This window comes from Cynocephalus volans, chromosome 13 (genome assembly GCF_027409185.1).
Source record: "Cynocephalus volans isolate mCynVol1 chromosome 13, mCynVol1.pri, whole genome shotgun sequence".
NCBI classification, from domain to species: domain Eukaryota; kingdom Metazoa; phylum Chordata; class Mammalia; order Dermoptera; family Cynocephalidae; genus Cynocephalus; species Cynocephalus volans.
In genome coordinates this window covers 95027032-95040762 of record NC_084472.1, presented here as the reverse complement: position 1 = coordinate 95040762, position 13731 = coordinate 95027032, and the positions used below count along the sequence as shown (strand labels likewise).

Sequence of the window (13731 nt, the reverse complement as noted above, 5' to 3'; positions counted from 1 at the left end):
AAGACAGTGCAAATAGCTTTGATTTGCAACTCTTACATTTCCTCTCACCATCTGTCTCTCAAAAATAAACATGTGTTTGTGGCCAAAGTAGAAGGGGAAGGAAGTCTTTGGACTTCATTTTCCTGCTAATGTGGCAAGTTAGTCTCCTGAGGCCTCCTTCTAAACTGTACAATGATCTTCAAACCTTCAACTCTATTCAAGACCTACAATATATCGTTTATTTTTATGCAATTACTTTGGTGATCTTAAAAACTGGATGTCAGGTATTTGTGTCTGAAAGAGCTTATAATGCTTAACCTCTATAAATGAGCATATTTGGTATACAAACTACTATACAATGTTTCATGCTAATATTAAAAAGGATATCAATATCATAACTTTAATATTTTCTATGCTTAAAAGAACACATGCAAAGAGCTTGCTAAAACTCCCAAATAAGAAAAATTTATTAGGGCCGGCCCATGGCTCACTTGGGAGGGTGTGATGCTGATAACACCAAGGCCATGGGTTCGTATCCCTATATAGGGAAGACAGGTTAGCTCACTTCAGAGAGCATGGTGCTGATCCCCTTACCAGTCATCATTTAAAAAAAAAAGGAAAAAAATTTATTGTCTTACCTATCTTGATCATTTTAAAACTTGAGAATGTTATTACTATAAAATTCCAAAGTACTGAGAAGCAGATGCTAATTTTACAACAGCACTATGCTATCTCAAATGTTTTTAAATAATGCCACTAACAATATCACAGCACAAAGAAACAGACAAAGCAAGAAAACAACATTCTTTAAAAGGGCTCAGATACTTAAGCCAATATGAATCAAAACACTGATCAAAAGATTATTTCTTAACATGACTCTTCATTATTTCAGCTCAAAATGATTTTTTCATGTTTTGAGGTAGTCTTTTAAAAAGTACATGTTTAATACTTTTGGTTATAACTGAGGAAAATAATCACAGATGTGATGTTTCAATTTTAATTCTAGGAAAGTATTTTTCAGTGCTTGCCCAATTATAAGCTACATACACAAAAACAACTAATTATTTAATCAGAAATTAAACCAAATAGTCTTTGATAATAGAATAATTTCATGTGCCAAGAACACTGACAATGCTGCTGAATTATATTTAGTAAGAGTCCCCAAACACATAAAATACATGATACAATTGGTTCTATACAGGAGCATTCACATCTTAAATATACATAAACATTGTATGCCCAAGAAATAAGACAATTAACATAAATTACAAGTTACAAAAATAGCAATCAAGAGATCCTAAATAAATTTATTGAATAAAAATTTAAGCATGCTTAGAAAGAAAAAAAAAAAATCAAACCAGAAATCGGCGACCTACTTCTTTTCCCAGTAAACGTGGCTAACAAAGGAATTATACAAAGGCTGTAGGATCCCACGACCAGCAGTGTCAACAAGGTAGCATCATAGTGCTTCTCTGAACCAGCCGGCGGGGTGAGTGTAGAATTGATAAAGATTTTTGAAGAAATATCAGTTTCTGTACAACTGCGAAATCCTCCTGGTACAGTCATTTAAAAGGATCAAATCAAGCTGAAGCAGGAAAAACTGCAGCCATGTTCACTCCCATATCCCTCATGCTTGTGAATTAGAATGGAGGGGGAAAAAAATCTGTAAGCTCCAAGGCACTACACAAAACAGATTAAACCAGCTAGCAAATCAAACTAAGAAAGGGACTCATTGATTTGAATGCTTAATCTGCAACAGGGACACATCGCCACTAGACAGGCTCCGTGGGTGTATCGTGAACCCCTTTGTGAAAAGACAAAAAGGAACGGACAAAAGCATTTTACAACCTCCTTAGGAGTGTCAGACATGGTCCTGAAACGGTGGCCAAGTCAACATGGCTGTCTGATGAAAAATGCTGGGTGACAGCATTACAGAATGTACCTGCTCAAAGTGTCACCAATTCCACTGCTACAACAGTCCTTACAGAGCATGTTGGCGATTCTGTTTTGACAGTTTGTTTTTAAAATTCGCCTTGCAAGACAGAGAAAGCTGCAAGTGAAATGACCTGAAAATAACACACATGTGATTTGCCCTTTCGATTTAATATAGAATATCTGCTGCATGCAAACCCTTCTGATTTTATGCCACACCTTCAAAATTTAACCAATAAGCAGATCATAATCCTGTTTAATTTTAAGCAGCTATTTACTATCACACAAGAGGACTTCAAAAAGTTCATGGAAAGATTCGTGTTGTCTTTCAATTCTATTTCTCCATGAACTTTCTGAAAATACGAGACCAGCTATTGCTGCCAAGTGACCTACTGAAAAATGTGCTCATTCATTCAGTCATTAATTCAATGTCTTGCCCTCCACAAACACTCTCTCAATTCTGTCACATACTTGCTGTGTGACTTTGGGCCAGTGACAATCTCTCTGAGCTGCAATTACCTCTCTATGAAATTGGAGTAACAAATTACTTGAGGGGGAAAAAAAATAAAATAATGTCGGGTAGCTCTATAATACTGCTCCACACCCAGAAGGGTTCAGTTCCCATCACCTTCACCAAAAAGAAGAAACTGATCTGTCCTTAAACTGGAGAGATCGAGTTGTGTGCCTCCCTGGACCTTGTATCTTGTCTTATCTGCTATTCTAGTCATCCATGTCAACATCTTCTTTCTCCTCCACTACTTGTTAGAGTAAGGACTTTTATAACCTGTGTCCCTCCCTGCATCTGTCATGGTGCCTGTGCACAGCAGGCACTCCGGAATTGTTTCAATTCATTCATTCATGAATTTAAAAAGGAAATGAGAAAAGTACTAAGTCCAAATACGTCTTTTGAATGAAAGAGGTAGTTCAATTAACTCGCCCATTTCTTACCTACAGAACAGAATTCACATCAACTGAAAGCCTTGGAAATACTCTCCCAAGTTAATCTAGAATGAGTCTTAAAGTTATAATATCATTAGTCATCTTACACTGAATCTAGTACACAAAGTAAAAGCTTACAAAACATGTCTCTACAAGATATTGTTTTTTACAAAGTAAATGAAACTGAAGTAATCTTTTTTTCTGATTTTCTGTTGGTTTCCAAGAGCCCCTACATTGCCATTCTTTCCTTAAACAAACCCCCAAACATCACCACTCCAGATGATGCACTTTAGAATCCTTCATGCAAAAATACACCAGGTGACTTCAACACATAATTATTTCAGTGCTTCATGGCACAGTCACAAAAAAAGAACATTTTTCAAAGATTTTGTTTTTCCTGCCAAGCTTTCAGAGCAATTCCAAGGATGCAGCATCCATATTTTCCCCCAAATCACAGAAACAAAAATTCTACTAATATCATTTTTCTTATAAATACTGTTTCAACAACCACCAAAGTGTGACATAAAACTGACTTACAATTATTGCTGAAAGTGCTCAGATCGCTGTGGGTGCTGGCGGTCGAGGGGGCGCTTCCTGTCCTCCGCAGCGCAGAACTTTTCAAAGATGCTTTGGATTTAGGAAGTGGTCGAGGCAAATTCACCCAGTACGGCGGTGCAGTTTTCAAGGATGCAGGTTTTCCTTGGGGTTTAAAAAAAAAAAAGTTTTGTCTACTATTCATTTTGAGAGTCAGAGCTTTAAGCTTGTGAACTCAGACATGCACTAACAACTGAGTCAAAAACGCAAGACTAATATTCAAAATCATGAAACTTCAGATGAAAGATCAGAGCTTCAGACTTTTTTATCTTTGAAAATTTAGACCAGAGGAGAAATGACAAGGCAATTAAGCCTGCAATCCTATAACCTCAAATAATTAACTTGCACATCTTCTCTGCCGTAGATCAGAAGAATCACAAGGGATGAAAGCTTTTGGCAAAGTTGAAATCAAAGAATAAACAAATTGATCTCCCACACTGTTGATGGAAAAACCAAACAAATTAGTCCATGCACACACTAGGCTACCATACAAAAAAAAAGTGAAAATTTTAAAACCACCAAAACAGGGAGAAAAATTCAATCTTTCGAGAAAAATTTCATTTGAAAAATGTCTAATGCCTACCACAAGGTGGTGCTATATTATCTCTTCATCTTTACTTCCCACAGTTAATTTGCCAAACTTAAAGTCTTCATTCAGATTTTTAACTCTTTCTTGCTGCAAGCGTTTCCACTATTCAATTGACTATGTATGCTCCTACCCTGTAACATCTCTGAAACCACAGTCCTGATGCTCACACCTGCTACCTAAAGTTGAGCATTTACCAAGTTCAATCCTTTGCTCACAACTCTTCCTATTCATTCCCTCCAAGAATCTATTTTGTTTGCTTTACTCTAACCATTACCCTATATGGATGAATCCCCAACCTCACCTGCAGCCCTATCCTCCTTCTGAATCCCAATGCCACACGTTTTAAATTCCTTGTTAAGTGTTTCAACTTGGACAGACACTCCCCCGCCCCCCACACCTATTTATGCTCATTATAGCTTCGTTTTTCCTTTTTTCACAGCCTCAGAGCACTGGAATCATCTTCTCTTCTCCAGATCCCCATATGATCTAGCACCAAGTCTCTCAAATGCTACTAGTTACACATAACTGAAAAATATCAAGATCTGAAAAAGACCTCTGATGAAAGTGATATTTGTCACAAATTACTAATGGCACCATAGGTGAGTAAAGTAATCCTGCCAGAAAGTAATGCTCATTGCTTTGTCCACGCGATTTCACTTATAAAAACTTATTTTAAAAAAGGAGCTCAAGCTTCTTAGGTCTGGCATTTGAAGTCACCTGCACGAAGGATGTCCCTCTGGCTCCAGCCTTACTTCTGTACTGTCCTTTCACATCACTGTGCACTCTGCTCCAGGTGACCCAGTTTTCTGACCCCAGGGCATACCATGCGTTATTCTACTTTACTAAACACATCATTTCTTTTTTCAAAGAGTTCTTCTTCCTCTCAATCCAAATCTTGCAAATCCTTATTCACCCCCTTATATCTTGCCTAAACAACTGTATTAGACCCCTAAAGGCCTGTCCTTCCACCCCTTCCAACTCCATCATGCTGATCTCCCGAACATGATAGTTAACATTGTGACACAACCTAAAATTTGTGATTCCCGTTATCTACAGGATGGCGATATTATTTTTAATTCTCTTAAATATTTTATTTTAAAGGCATCACACACACACACACACACACACACACTCACGCACGCACGCACGCATGCACGTTTCTCTCCAGGCCATTCTAATCTGTTCTGCTTATAACCGTCCTTGTGACTGAAACAGCCTCCTTTCTATCCAGTCCCATACGTCTGTGACTACAAAGTCAGCCCACGATTCTCTTCTAAATCCTTACTATGCATTTGCAGCTCTACCCTAGATCTACTGAATCACAATATGCACTTCAGCAAGATCCACGGGTGATTAAAATACACATTAAACTTCAGGAGCACTGGTGAGAATCACGACCAGTTTGTGACCCTTTCCTGCCAGGGCCCCCTCCACCGTGGCCGAGGAACCACACCCTCCTTTACCTCACACCACATTCTTGCTTCCGTCCCAGCCTCTGCCTTCACATGTCTCTTGGACTAGTCTCTAAGATCCCTGAGAACAGGAAGTGTACCTGGTTCAATTCTGCACCTTTAGACCTAGCAAAGTGTCTAGTTTGGAGTGAGACTTAATAAATGTTTTCTGAATGAATTAATTTTTCTTTTGTTTTGGGCAGCTGACTGGTACAGGGATCGAACCCTGGATAATTGTTCTTTTAATAATGCCAAGAGCAAATGACAAATTTTCTCTCATCATCTACACTGAAGCATTCAACGCTGAATTTATTTTTACAAACTTATTTATATCTTACTAGAGACATTCTTTTTTACATCCTTTAAAATAAGTAGCAAATATTAGATATTATTAGATATTCGAAGATCCACTTTATTTTTTATTTATATTTAGCCACCAATTTTACTTGCTTTTAGAAAAATGTAAAAAAAAGATTTTTTGAATATAAATTTACCAAATTGCTGCCCCTTCAGCAGAAAAAGTCTGATGAGTCAGTCATCATCATCAGAAATTATTAACAAATGGATCCCCATACTGGCCAGCCATAAAAAAAAAAAAAAAAAAAAAAGGAAGAAATAATGAGCAAGCAAGTCTGGGCAAGTAACAGATCAAAGTTTCTGGGCCACAGCCACAATGCAGTCAAGGTTCAATAAGTTTTGAAAATTAGCCTATTCTGCAGAAAGGCACATTTCATAGCATTGTTTCTGAAAGTACCATAGGTTTGCAGACATTTCTCAGGGCCAACGCCACTTTCACACGTCTCACTGTCACCTCGATCCAGCTCCACCCTCTCCACCCAAAGGCAACTTGCAGTCCTGGCCAAAGTCACCCATTCCATTACACTTGACTAATGAGCACTGAGAGTACTAAGTAATGCCTGATTCATCAAAAGACTAGCTCCTTTGATACTGAGAACAATCCTAACAGTGTTTTACTATTACTATCCCAGTTTATAGACAAGAAAACTACTTAGGTGGTTACATGGCTCACTTGAGTCACATTCCTAATTGGTGATAGAGAGGCCTACAATCCAGACGCCTGACCACCTGCCCAGTGTTCCCTCTGCTGTGCCACAGAACAGAAGCATCACAGTTAAAGAAAGCAGTTGCCAAGCTTGCAGGCAGACACAGTGCAAATTTGAGCTCTGCTTCCTACTAGGAGGGAGCTTCTACAGTGGAATGGTAAAAACAGTGGGGATACAACAGAGGCACTTAACTGTTTCACCAACAATCCTAACGTTTAACTTAATAGTAAAGTTGACCTCAAGGAGTTAAAATTGCATTTCATATGAGGCAGTAAAACAGACACATCATAAGCAATATTAAAAGCAAGACGTGGCAATATTGGCCTAATTGAGAGACTGCAAGTAACCTGAGCACCAAATTCAACAGTGAAATCAATACAGGACTTCTCTGGCTTACAGTTCTGAAAAGGTGACATTTACCAGTTCACATCACATTGGTAACTTACCCCAGATGTGAAAGATAAAGTTTTAAGATCTACTTGCAGAGATGTTATTCACCTCAGGGGTTTATTTTAAGTTCACCCACTTAGCCTAGACGTACATATAGGCAACAGATTTGTTTTGATTCTATAATTACACCCATCTTTTACCTAGATAAAATCTGGAAGGAATAACGTTTGCACTTTGCTTAGAGAGTAGCACAGAGAGTTTAGCGAATTTGAAGCACACCTTCATTAATTAACCAATTTACTAAGATAACCACCTCAGAAAACACAACAAAGTGTACAGTTCTCAACAAAGTGAATACAGTTATTCAACAGAAAAATCAGTACAGAATGCCTTGCAAAACTAAAAATCCAGTGGAGGGATTTATTAAGAGAAAAAAGGACAATGTTAATATTTTCTTATTTTTTAGAAATGGTGAGTAGGGCTGGCTGGTTAGTTCGGTTGGTTAGAGTGCAGCATTACACCACCAAGGTCAAGGGTTCAGATCCCTGCACCAACCAGCTGCCAAAAAAAAGAAAGGAAGGAAAAAAGAGAGAGTAGAATGCTGCTTGCCTGGGGTTGGAAGAAGAGATGGAATTGGGGAGTTGTTCAATGGGTATAAAGTTTCAGTTATGCCAGATAAATAAGTTCTAGAATGTGCTATACAACATAATGCTTATGTTTAAAAATACTGTATTGCACACCTAAAAATTTGTTAAAAAGAAGAAGAAACAGGACTTGGAGGGAACAGTGATAGACATGAGAGGTGGGAAATAAACTAACAAGACCACTATAAATGAGAAGTCACTGAGAAACTACCAAATTGGGTTGAGCAAAACTCAGAATTGTCTTACGATTAGGTTGACTGAGGTTTCAAAGATGAAAAATAAAATTAAATCACAGAAATAAAGTTCTAGTTTTGCATGCTCCCCCCAAAAAGAGGAAAAAAATTATCATTTTTTTTAAAGTTTATACTTACCTATGTATTGAAACAGTCCAGAAGGACATAGCACAGTTTTATGGGACTGTTATGCAGTACAGCGGAGTGGGACACATGGAGAAAAAGAGAAGGAAAGGCGCAGGCATGAGGAGTTTTCCCTTCACACTTTATATATTTACACATTACCCCGTATGAATTTTATTTTTACAAGGAGCATATTTTTCTTTTTAAAAAAACTATTATTAAAGTCAACGGGGTCAAATTTAATTAGACAAAAGACACCTAAGACAAAACAGATAAAGAAACAAAGAAAGGACAAATTGGATCAATAGTGAAAGTCAGCAGATGCTAATAATTATTTGTATTCCTGTGCATCTGGAAGCACCAGCTATTCTTCAATCCTTTTGATGTTACTAAGAAAGAAAAAAAAAAGTCAATGCCTTAACTGATGCTTTTAATGGCTATTATGAAAACAGTCACTTTACTACTGGAAAGTTCTTCATGATGCCACAATGGGGACGTTCCCTAGGACTGAAAATTAAAGCCAAAGAATGAAGACTTGAATGGTACTCCTTTGTTCTGGCACTTACACTAGATGATTCATTCTCCAGGAGAAACCTCCCAGGGCTTTCACGGGTACATAGTGTCATCTCTTGGCTCCAATTTGGCCCCCTCTATTCTTTAGGGAAAAAAAAAAAGGCCTGGGAAAGGAGGTGAGTCCCATACTGCTTGGGAAACATCTTCCAAGTAAGGAGAGCAATTTCCAGAGCCACAGAAACACCTAGCAGTCAAAGCAATTTCTCACTTCTGAACTATCAACGACACATGAATGAATTCAGCTTTAACATATTTTTCACGAGACTATTCAGCATTGAAATAATGACTTGCTGCTCCTTACATCTGATAGATTTTACAGGCTTTAAAAATGACTTTCAATTAGTTAACAAAAAAAACTCCCACTGACTATTATATTATCTATATTAGAAGACATAGGTCATCCTAAGAAAATTCTGGACAATGGTTTTATGTGAGGGGGTGTGTTACACAAACATTTACCAGCTTCCATAGTAAGACAACTGCAAGTAATCACAAAGCTCAAATGTGCACAGTGTTAGAAGCACCTGACATCTTACCATAGAAATCACTATCAAATCATAAACTCCTAGTGTAGACAATGTGTATGATCATAAGATACGTTGTTCTACAGTTTGCACCACATAGTAGGAATATACCACATAGTAGGAATTGCACCGCTTAGCAGGAACACAGGTGTCATGAAGAAGAAAAAGAAAAATGTGGGGAGGGTCACTGCAGCTTTCTTAGCATTTGCATCAGAACTTGATTGTGGGGTAGCAGCGTGCAGAACTGACTGAAGTGAAGATTTTGAAATCAGAGAAACAATTTAGGAGGCTAATGCACCTGCCAGGGCTAGAGAAGTGAGACTTTTAACTAGACAATGAAAAGGAGATTAGTGAGGTCTGTTTGTGATATACAGAAATTAATAAGGCATGCAAAGGGTAGGGCCATTAAGTACTGGAGGCAGGAAGAGAAAATGCCAAATAAACAAACGTAGTTAAAATACAAAAGATGAGAATATGTTCATAACTATTATTATAACTTGGGTTCTTCAAATACAACTACACAGAGAAAGTAACTTCTGGAGTAATTATCTGCAGTAACAAGAAATTATTATAAAATTAAAGTAAGTCTAGCCAAAGTGATAAAAAAAATTAACAAGAAGTTATGAGAGAAATAAATTATACATACTCAAAACTGTGGCTGCAGGTTTACTCCCAATTAACACTAAAGGACAAAATTCTCTCACTAATAACAACATACATGTTTTAGAATTTAGCTTCAACGGTAGAGTATTATTATATAAATATTATTTAAATAAACCTGATAGGCCGCTTACTAAATAAATACTATACAACATCTACAGCCTTCCCATGGGGGGGGGGAGATCCTTTACTTTAGCAATAAAAAGGAGTCACACATGCAGACACACGCATATACACCCTGTTTCTATGAATAAACTTATCAAAAAAGTGCTAGTCTCACGTGAAAATTACAAAAATGAGGAAAATAAAAGATTTGAATAAATGTACATATCTGTTCATTCTTCCCTGAATATTTTAATTAAGTGCTATTCCAATCTAAACCCACATGTGATTGCTTTTAAAAGGGGAGTTGGGAAAATTTTTTTAAAAAAACACTTAAAATTGACCTAGAATAATTAAGATAAGAATATCCAAAAAAATTCTGGGGGAAAAAAAAAAAAAAAAGACTACAATTCAACAGCAAAAAACCCAAAAAACGCAATTTAAAAATGGGCAAAGGACTTATATAGACATTTCTCCAAAGAAGATATACGGGTGGCCAACAGCACACACAGCATCACTAGCCATTAGGGAAATGCAAATCAAAACCACAATGAGATACCACTTCACACCCACTAGGATGGCTATCACAAAAAGAGAAACAAAACAGGTGTTGGCGAGAATATGGAGAAACTGGAACCCCTGTGCACTGCTGGTGCGAATGTAAAATGGTGCAGCTGCTGTGGAAAACAGCACAGTGGTTCCTCAAAAAAATTAAATACAGAATTACAATTTGATCCAGCAACTCCATGTCTGGGTATATGCCAAAAGAAGTTAAAGCACGGACTCAAACATATCTGTATGCCAACGTTCATAGCAGCATTGCTCACAATAGCAGAAATGTGGAAGCCAACCACGTGTTCATAGGCAGATAAATGAAAAAACAGGAGTACGTACATACATACATACATACATACATACTATGGAAGAGGAGGAGTCTGTGAAAAGTTCATGGAAGGATTCTTATTACTATTTAATTCTATTCTTCCACAAACTTTTTGAAGTACCTTCGTATTATTCAGTCTACAAAGGAAGAGAACTTTGACACTTGCTGCAGTACAACACTGATGAATCTTGAAGACATGACGCCAAGTGAAATAAGCCAGTCACAAAAGGACAAGGGCCGGCCCGTGGCTCACTTGGGAGAGTGTGGTGCTGATAACACCAAGGCCACGGGTTCAGATCCCATATTTGGATGGCTGGCTGGCTGGCTCACTTGGGAGAGCGTGGTGCTGACAACACCAAGTCAAGGGTTAAGATCCCCTTACCGGTCATCTTAAAAAAAAAAAAAAAACAAAAGGACAAACACTGCATGATCTGCATTATGTGAGGTTCCTAGAGAAGTCAAATTCATAGAGACAAAGTAGAATGGTGGATGCCAGGGGCTGGAGAAAGTGAGAACTGGGTGTTAGTGTTCAATGAGTGTAGAATTTCAGTTGGGGAAGACAAAACAACTCTGGAGACAGATGGTGCTGATGGTTGTACAACCACGTGAATGTACGTACTTAACGCCACAGAAGTATATATTCAAAAAATGGTAAATTTTAGGTAATTATATTTTACCACAATTTTTTAAAGCTTAAAAAAATCAGAAGGAATTTGTACAACTAGTTAGTACGGGATATCATAAAATAATAAAACAGTCTATCACTGGCATAAAACTGGACTAACAAACTGGTGTATAAATCTCAGAAATGAAAAGTCAGGCTAGTACAAAGGAAATATTTTAAGTCAGCAAAAACATCTGTCTGTACTATTAAGACATTTGAGTTTAAAAAGAATTAAAATTTGAGAAGCAGCATGACGTAATGGTTAAAAGCAGACCATCTCGAGCCAGACGGTCTGGGTTCAAAGCCAGCTCCACGTCGTGCTGGCTGAGGGCAGGTGACCTAACCTCGCTGGCTTCTACAAGAACAGGGCAACTATAATGGCACTTACCTCATAGGTTCTTGTGAGAATTAAGTGAATTTATGGTTTTAAAATGCTTTCAACAGCACCTGGCACACAGTACCATATAAATATTAGGTACTAGTTCTCACCATCCACCAAAATAAATTAAAATTGGATTAAGAAGTAAAGGGTTTAAAACAAAACCATAAAAAACAAATATGGGTCAATCTTTTTGGGTAGGGAAGGTCCTGTGATGCATAAAAGCATAGGAAAAAATAAAGGAAACAATGTATTTGGCAACATAAAAATGAAAAAAATTTTTTTGCATCACCATATACAAAAAGGCATGAAGTAAGGCTAAGGACAAAGGACAACAGTATCAAAATCAACAAAGAATCCTATGTCACAAAATGTAAGTGAACAGAAGCTCTAAAACAAAAGAGTAAATAAAAAGAGTTGATAGAATTTTTAAAAAATTAAACTGTGCCTAACACCCTTCCTGGCTACCCAACTGTTACTTCTGGTCCCCCCCTCCATTGCTCACATGCCACAGAAAGGATTAAAAGGCCAAATACTTGCTGCCAACCTTTCCCGAGGGCAGGGGTGACCACGTGATCCGGTCTGTACCAACAGGACATAAGGATGAGCATGTGGAGGGAAGCTGCTGACTCAGTCTCCCTCCCTGAGAAGTGCAGGCAGGCGGGTCAGGAGAAAGCCCCTATTCTGGGACACTGCCCTTCGCTTCCAGCCTTTGAACACAGCAGTGGGAGGCTGTGGCACGTGGAACTCTTAGTGACCGTATTTTAACGGAAAAGTCACTGACAAAAGCAACATGCCAAGAGGAGTGGAAGGCCAGAATGATGACATTACTGAATCACCAAGCCTGGAACTGCCTACCCTCCAGGCCCCCTGTTAAATAAGCACACAGCCTTGCGGTCCAAGCCAAATGGTTGGGTTTTCTGTCACCTGCTGCAAATCATGTTCTGAACTGCCGTATTGGATGCAGCTGATTCTCCTTCCTCCTTGAAACACTTTATTTGGAGTCCAGGGCACTGCTCTTACTGACTTTTCTCCTACCTTCCTGGCTGCTCCTTCCTAGTCTCCTCTGTGATTCCTCCTCATCTCCCCAGTGCTTTAAGCTGAGGAGTACCCACGAGGTACTTTGGAGTACTCCAGGGAGTACCCCAGAGGTATCCTTGACCTGTTCTCTTTCACACTTATTGTCTTGGTGATCTCACCCAATCTGGTGGCTTCAAATATCATCTATATGTTGCTGAGTCCCAAATTAATATCTCTAGATCAGACTTCTCCTTTGCACCTTAGACTTGTATATCCAGCTTTGTACTCTACACCTCCTGTGATTATCTGTTACTCATCTCGACTCAGTATCTCTGTGACATCCACCCCGCACGTCTGTGTCTCCATCGTCCTTTCCCATCTCAGTTAATGGCAACACCATCCTTCCACAGCCCACATCAAAATGTTCACAGTCATCCCCGACTCCTCTCTGTTCTCACCCCCCACCCAATCTAAGCAAATCCTGTTGGCTTTATCTTTGTATCTAAAATCCGACCAGGCTCCACTGCCACAACCCTGGCCCCAAAAGCCACCATCTCCTGTGGTTATAGCAATAACCTCCTCACTGACCTCCCTGTTCCCAGCCTCACCCACATTCAGTCTATTCTCAACACAGCTATCAGAGTGATCCTGTTAACATTCAAGTGACTCAGGTTAAAAGCCAAAGTCCTTTTTATGCTTCTCAAGGCTACCCATGAACTGGCTCTTCGCTGCCTCTCAAACCTCAGCTCCTATTTCCCTCTTCCCTCCCTCATTCCTCGCTATTCCTAGAGCACATCAGTCAAGCTCCCCCTCAAGGTCCTTCCCCCGGCTGTTCTGTTCGCTCTCACTGCAATGGTTTTCATCCAGATATTCACATGGCTGACTCCTGGCCTTTACTCAAAAGCCACCTTCCCTGGCCACACTAACTAGAATTTCACACACACACACACACACACACACACACACACACACACACACACACACACAC

General features: G+C 38.8%; 1 protein-coding gene across 2 annotated transcripts in view; it reads right to left on the bottom strand.

Moving 5' to 3' along the window:
• The window catches only part of MTUS1 (microtubule associated scaffold protein 1), a 155667-nt gene that overhangs the window by 61858 nt on the left and 80078 nt on the right, over positions 1–13731 (bottom strand). For both annotated transcript variants that reach the window (XM_063076522.1, XM_063076521.1), the window contains exon 4: positions 3388–3549. In XM_063076522.1, the coding sequence (XP_062932592.1) occupies positions 3388–3549 (162 nt within the window). The remainder of the gene's footprint in view (positions 1–3387; positions 3550–13731) is intronic.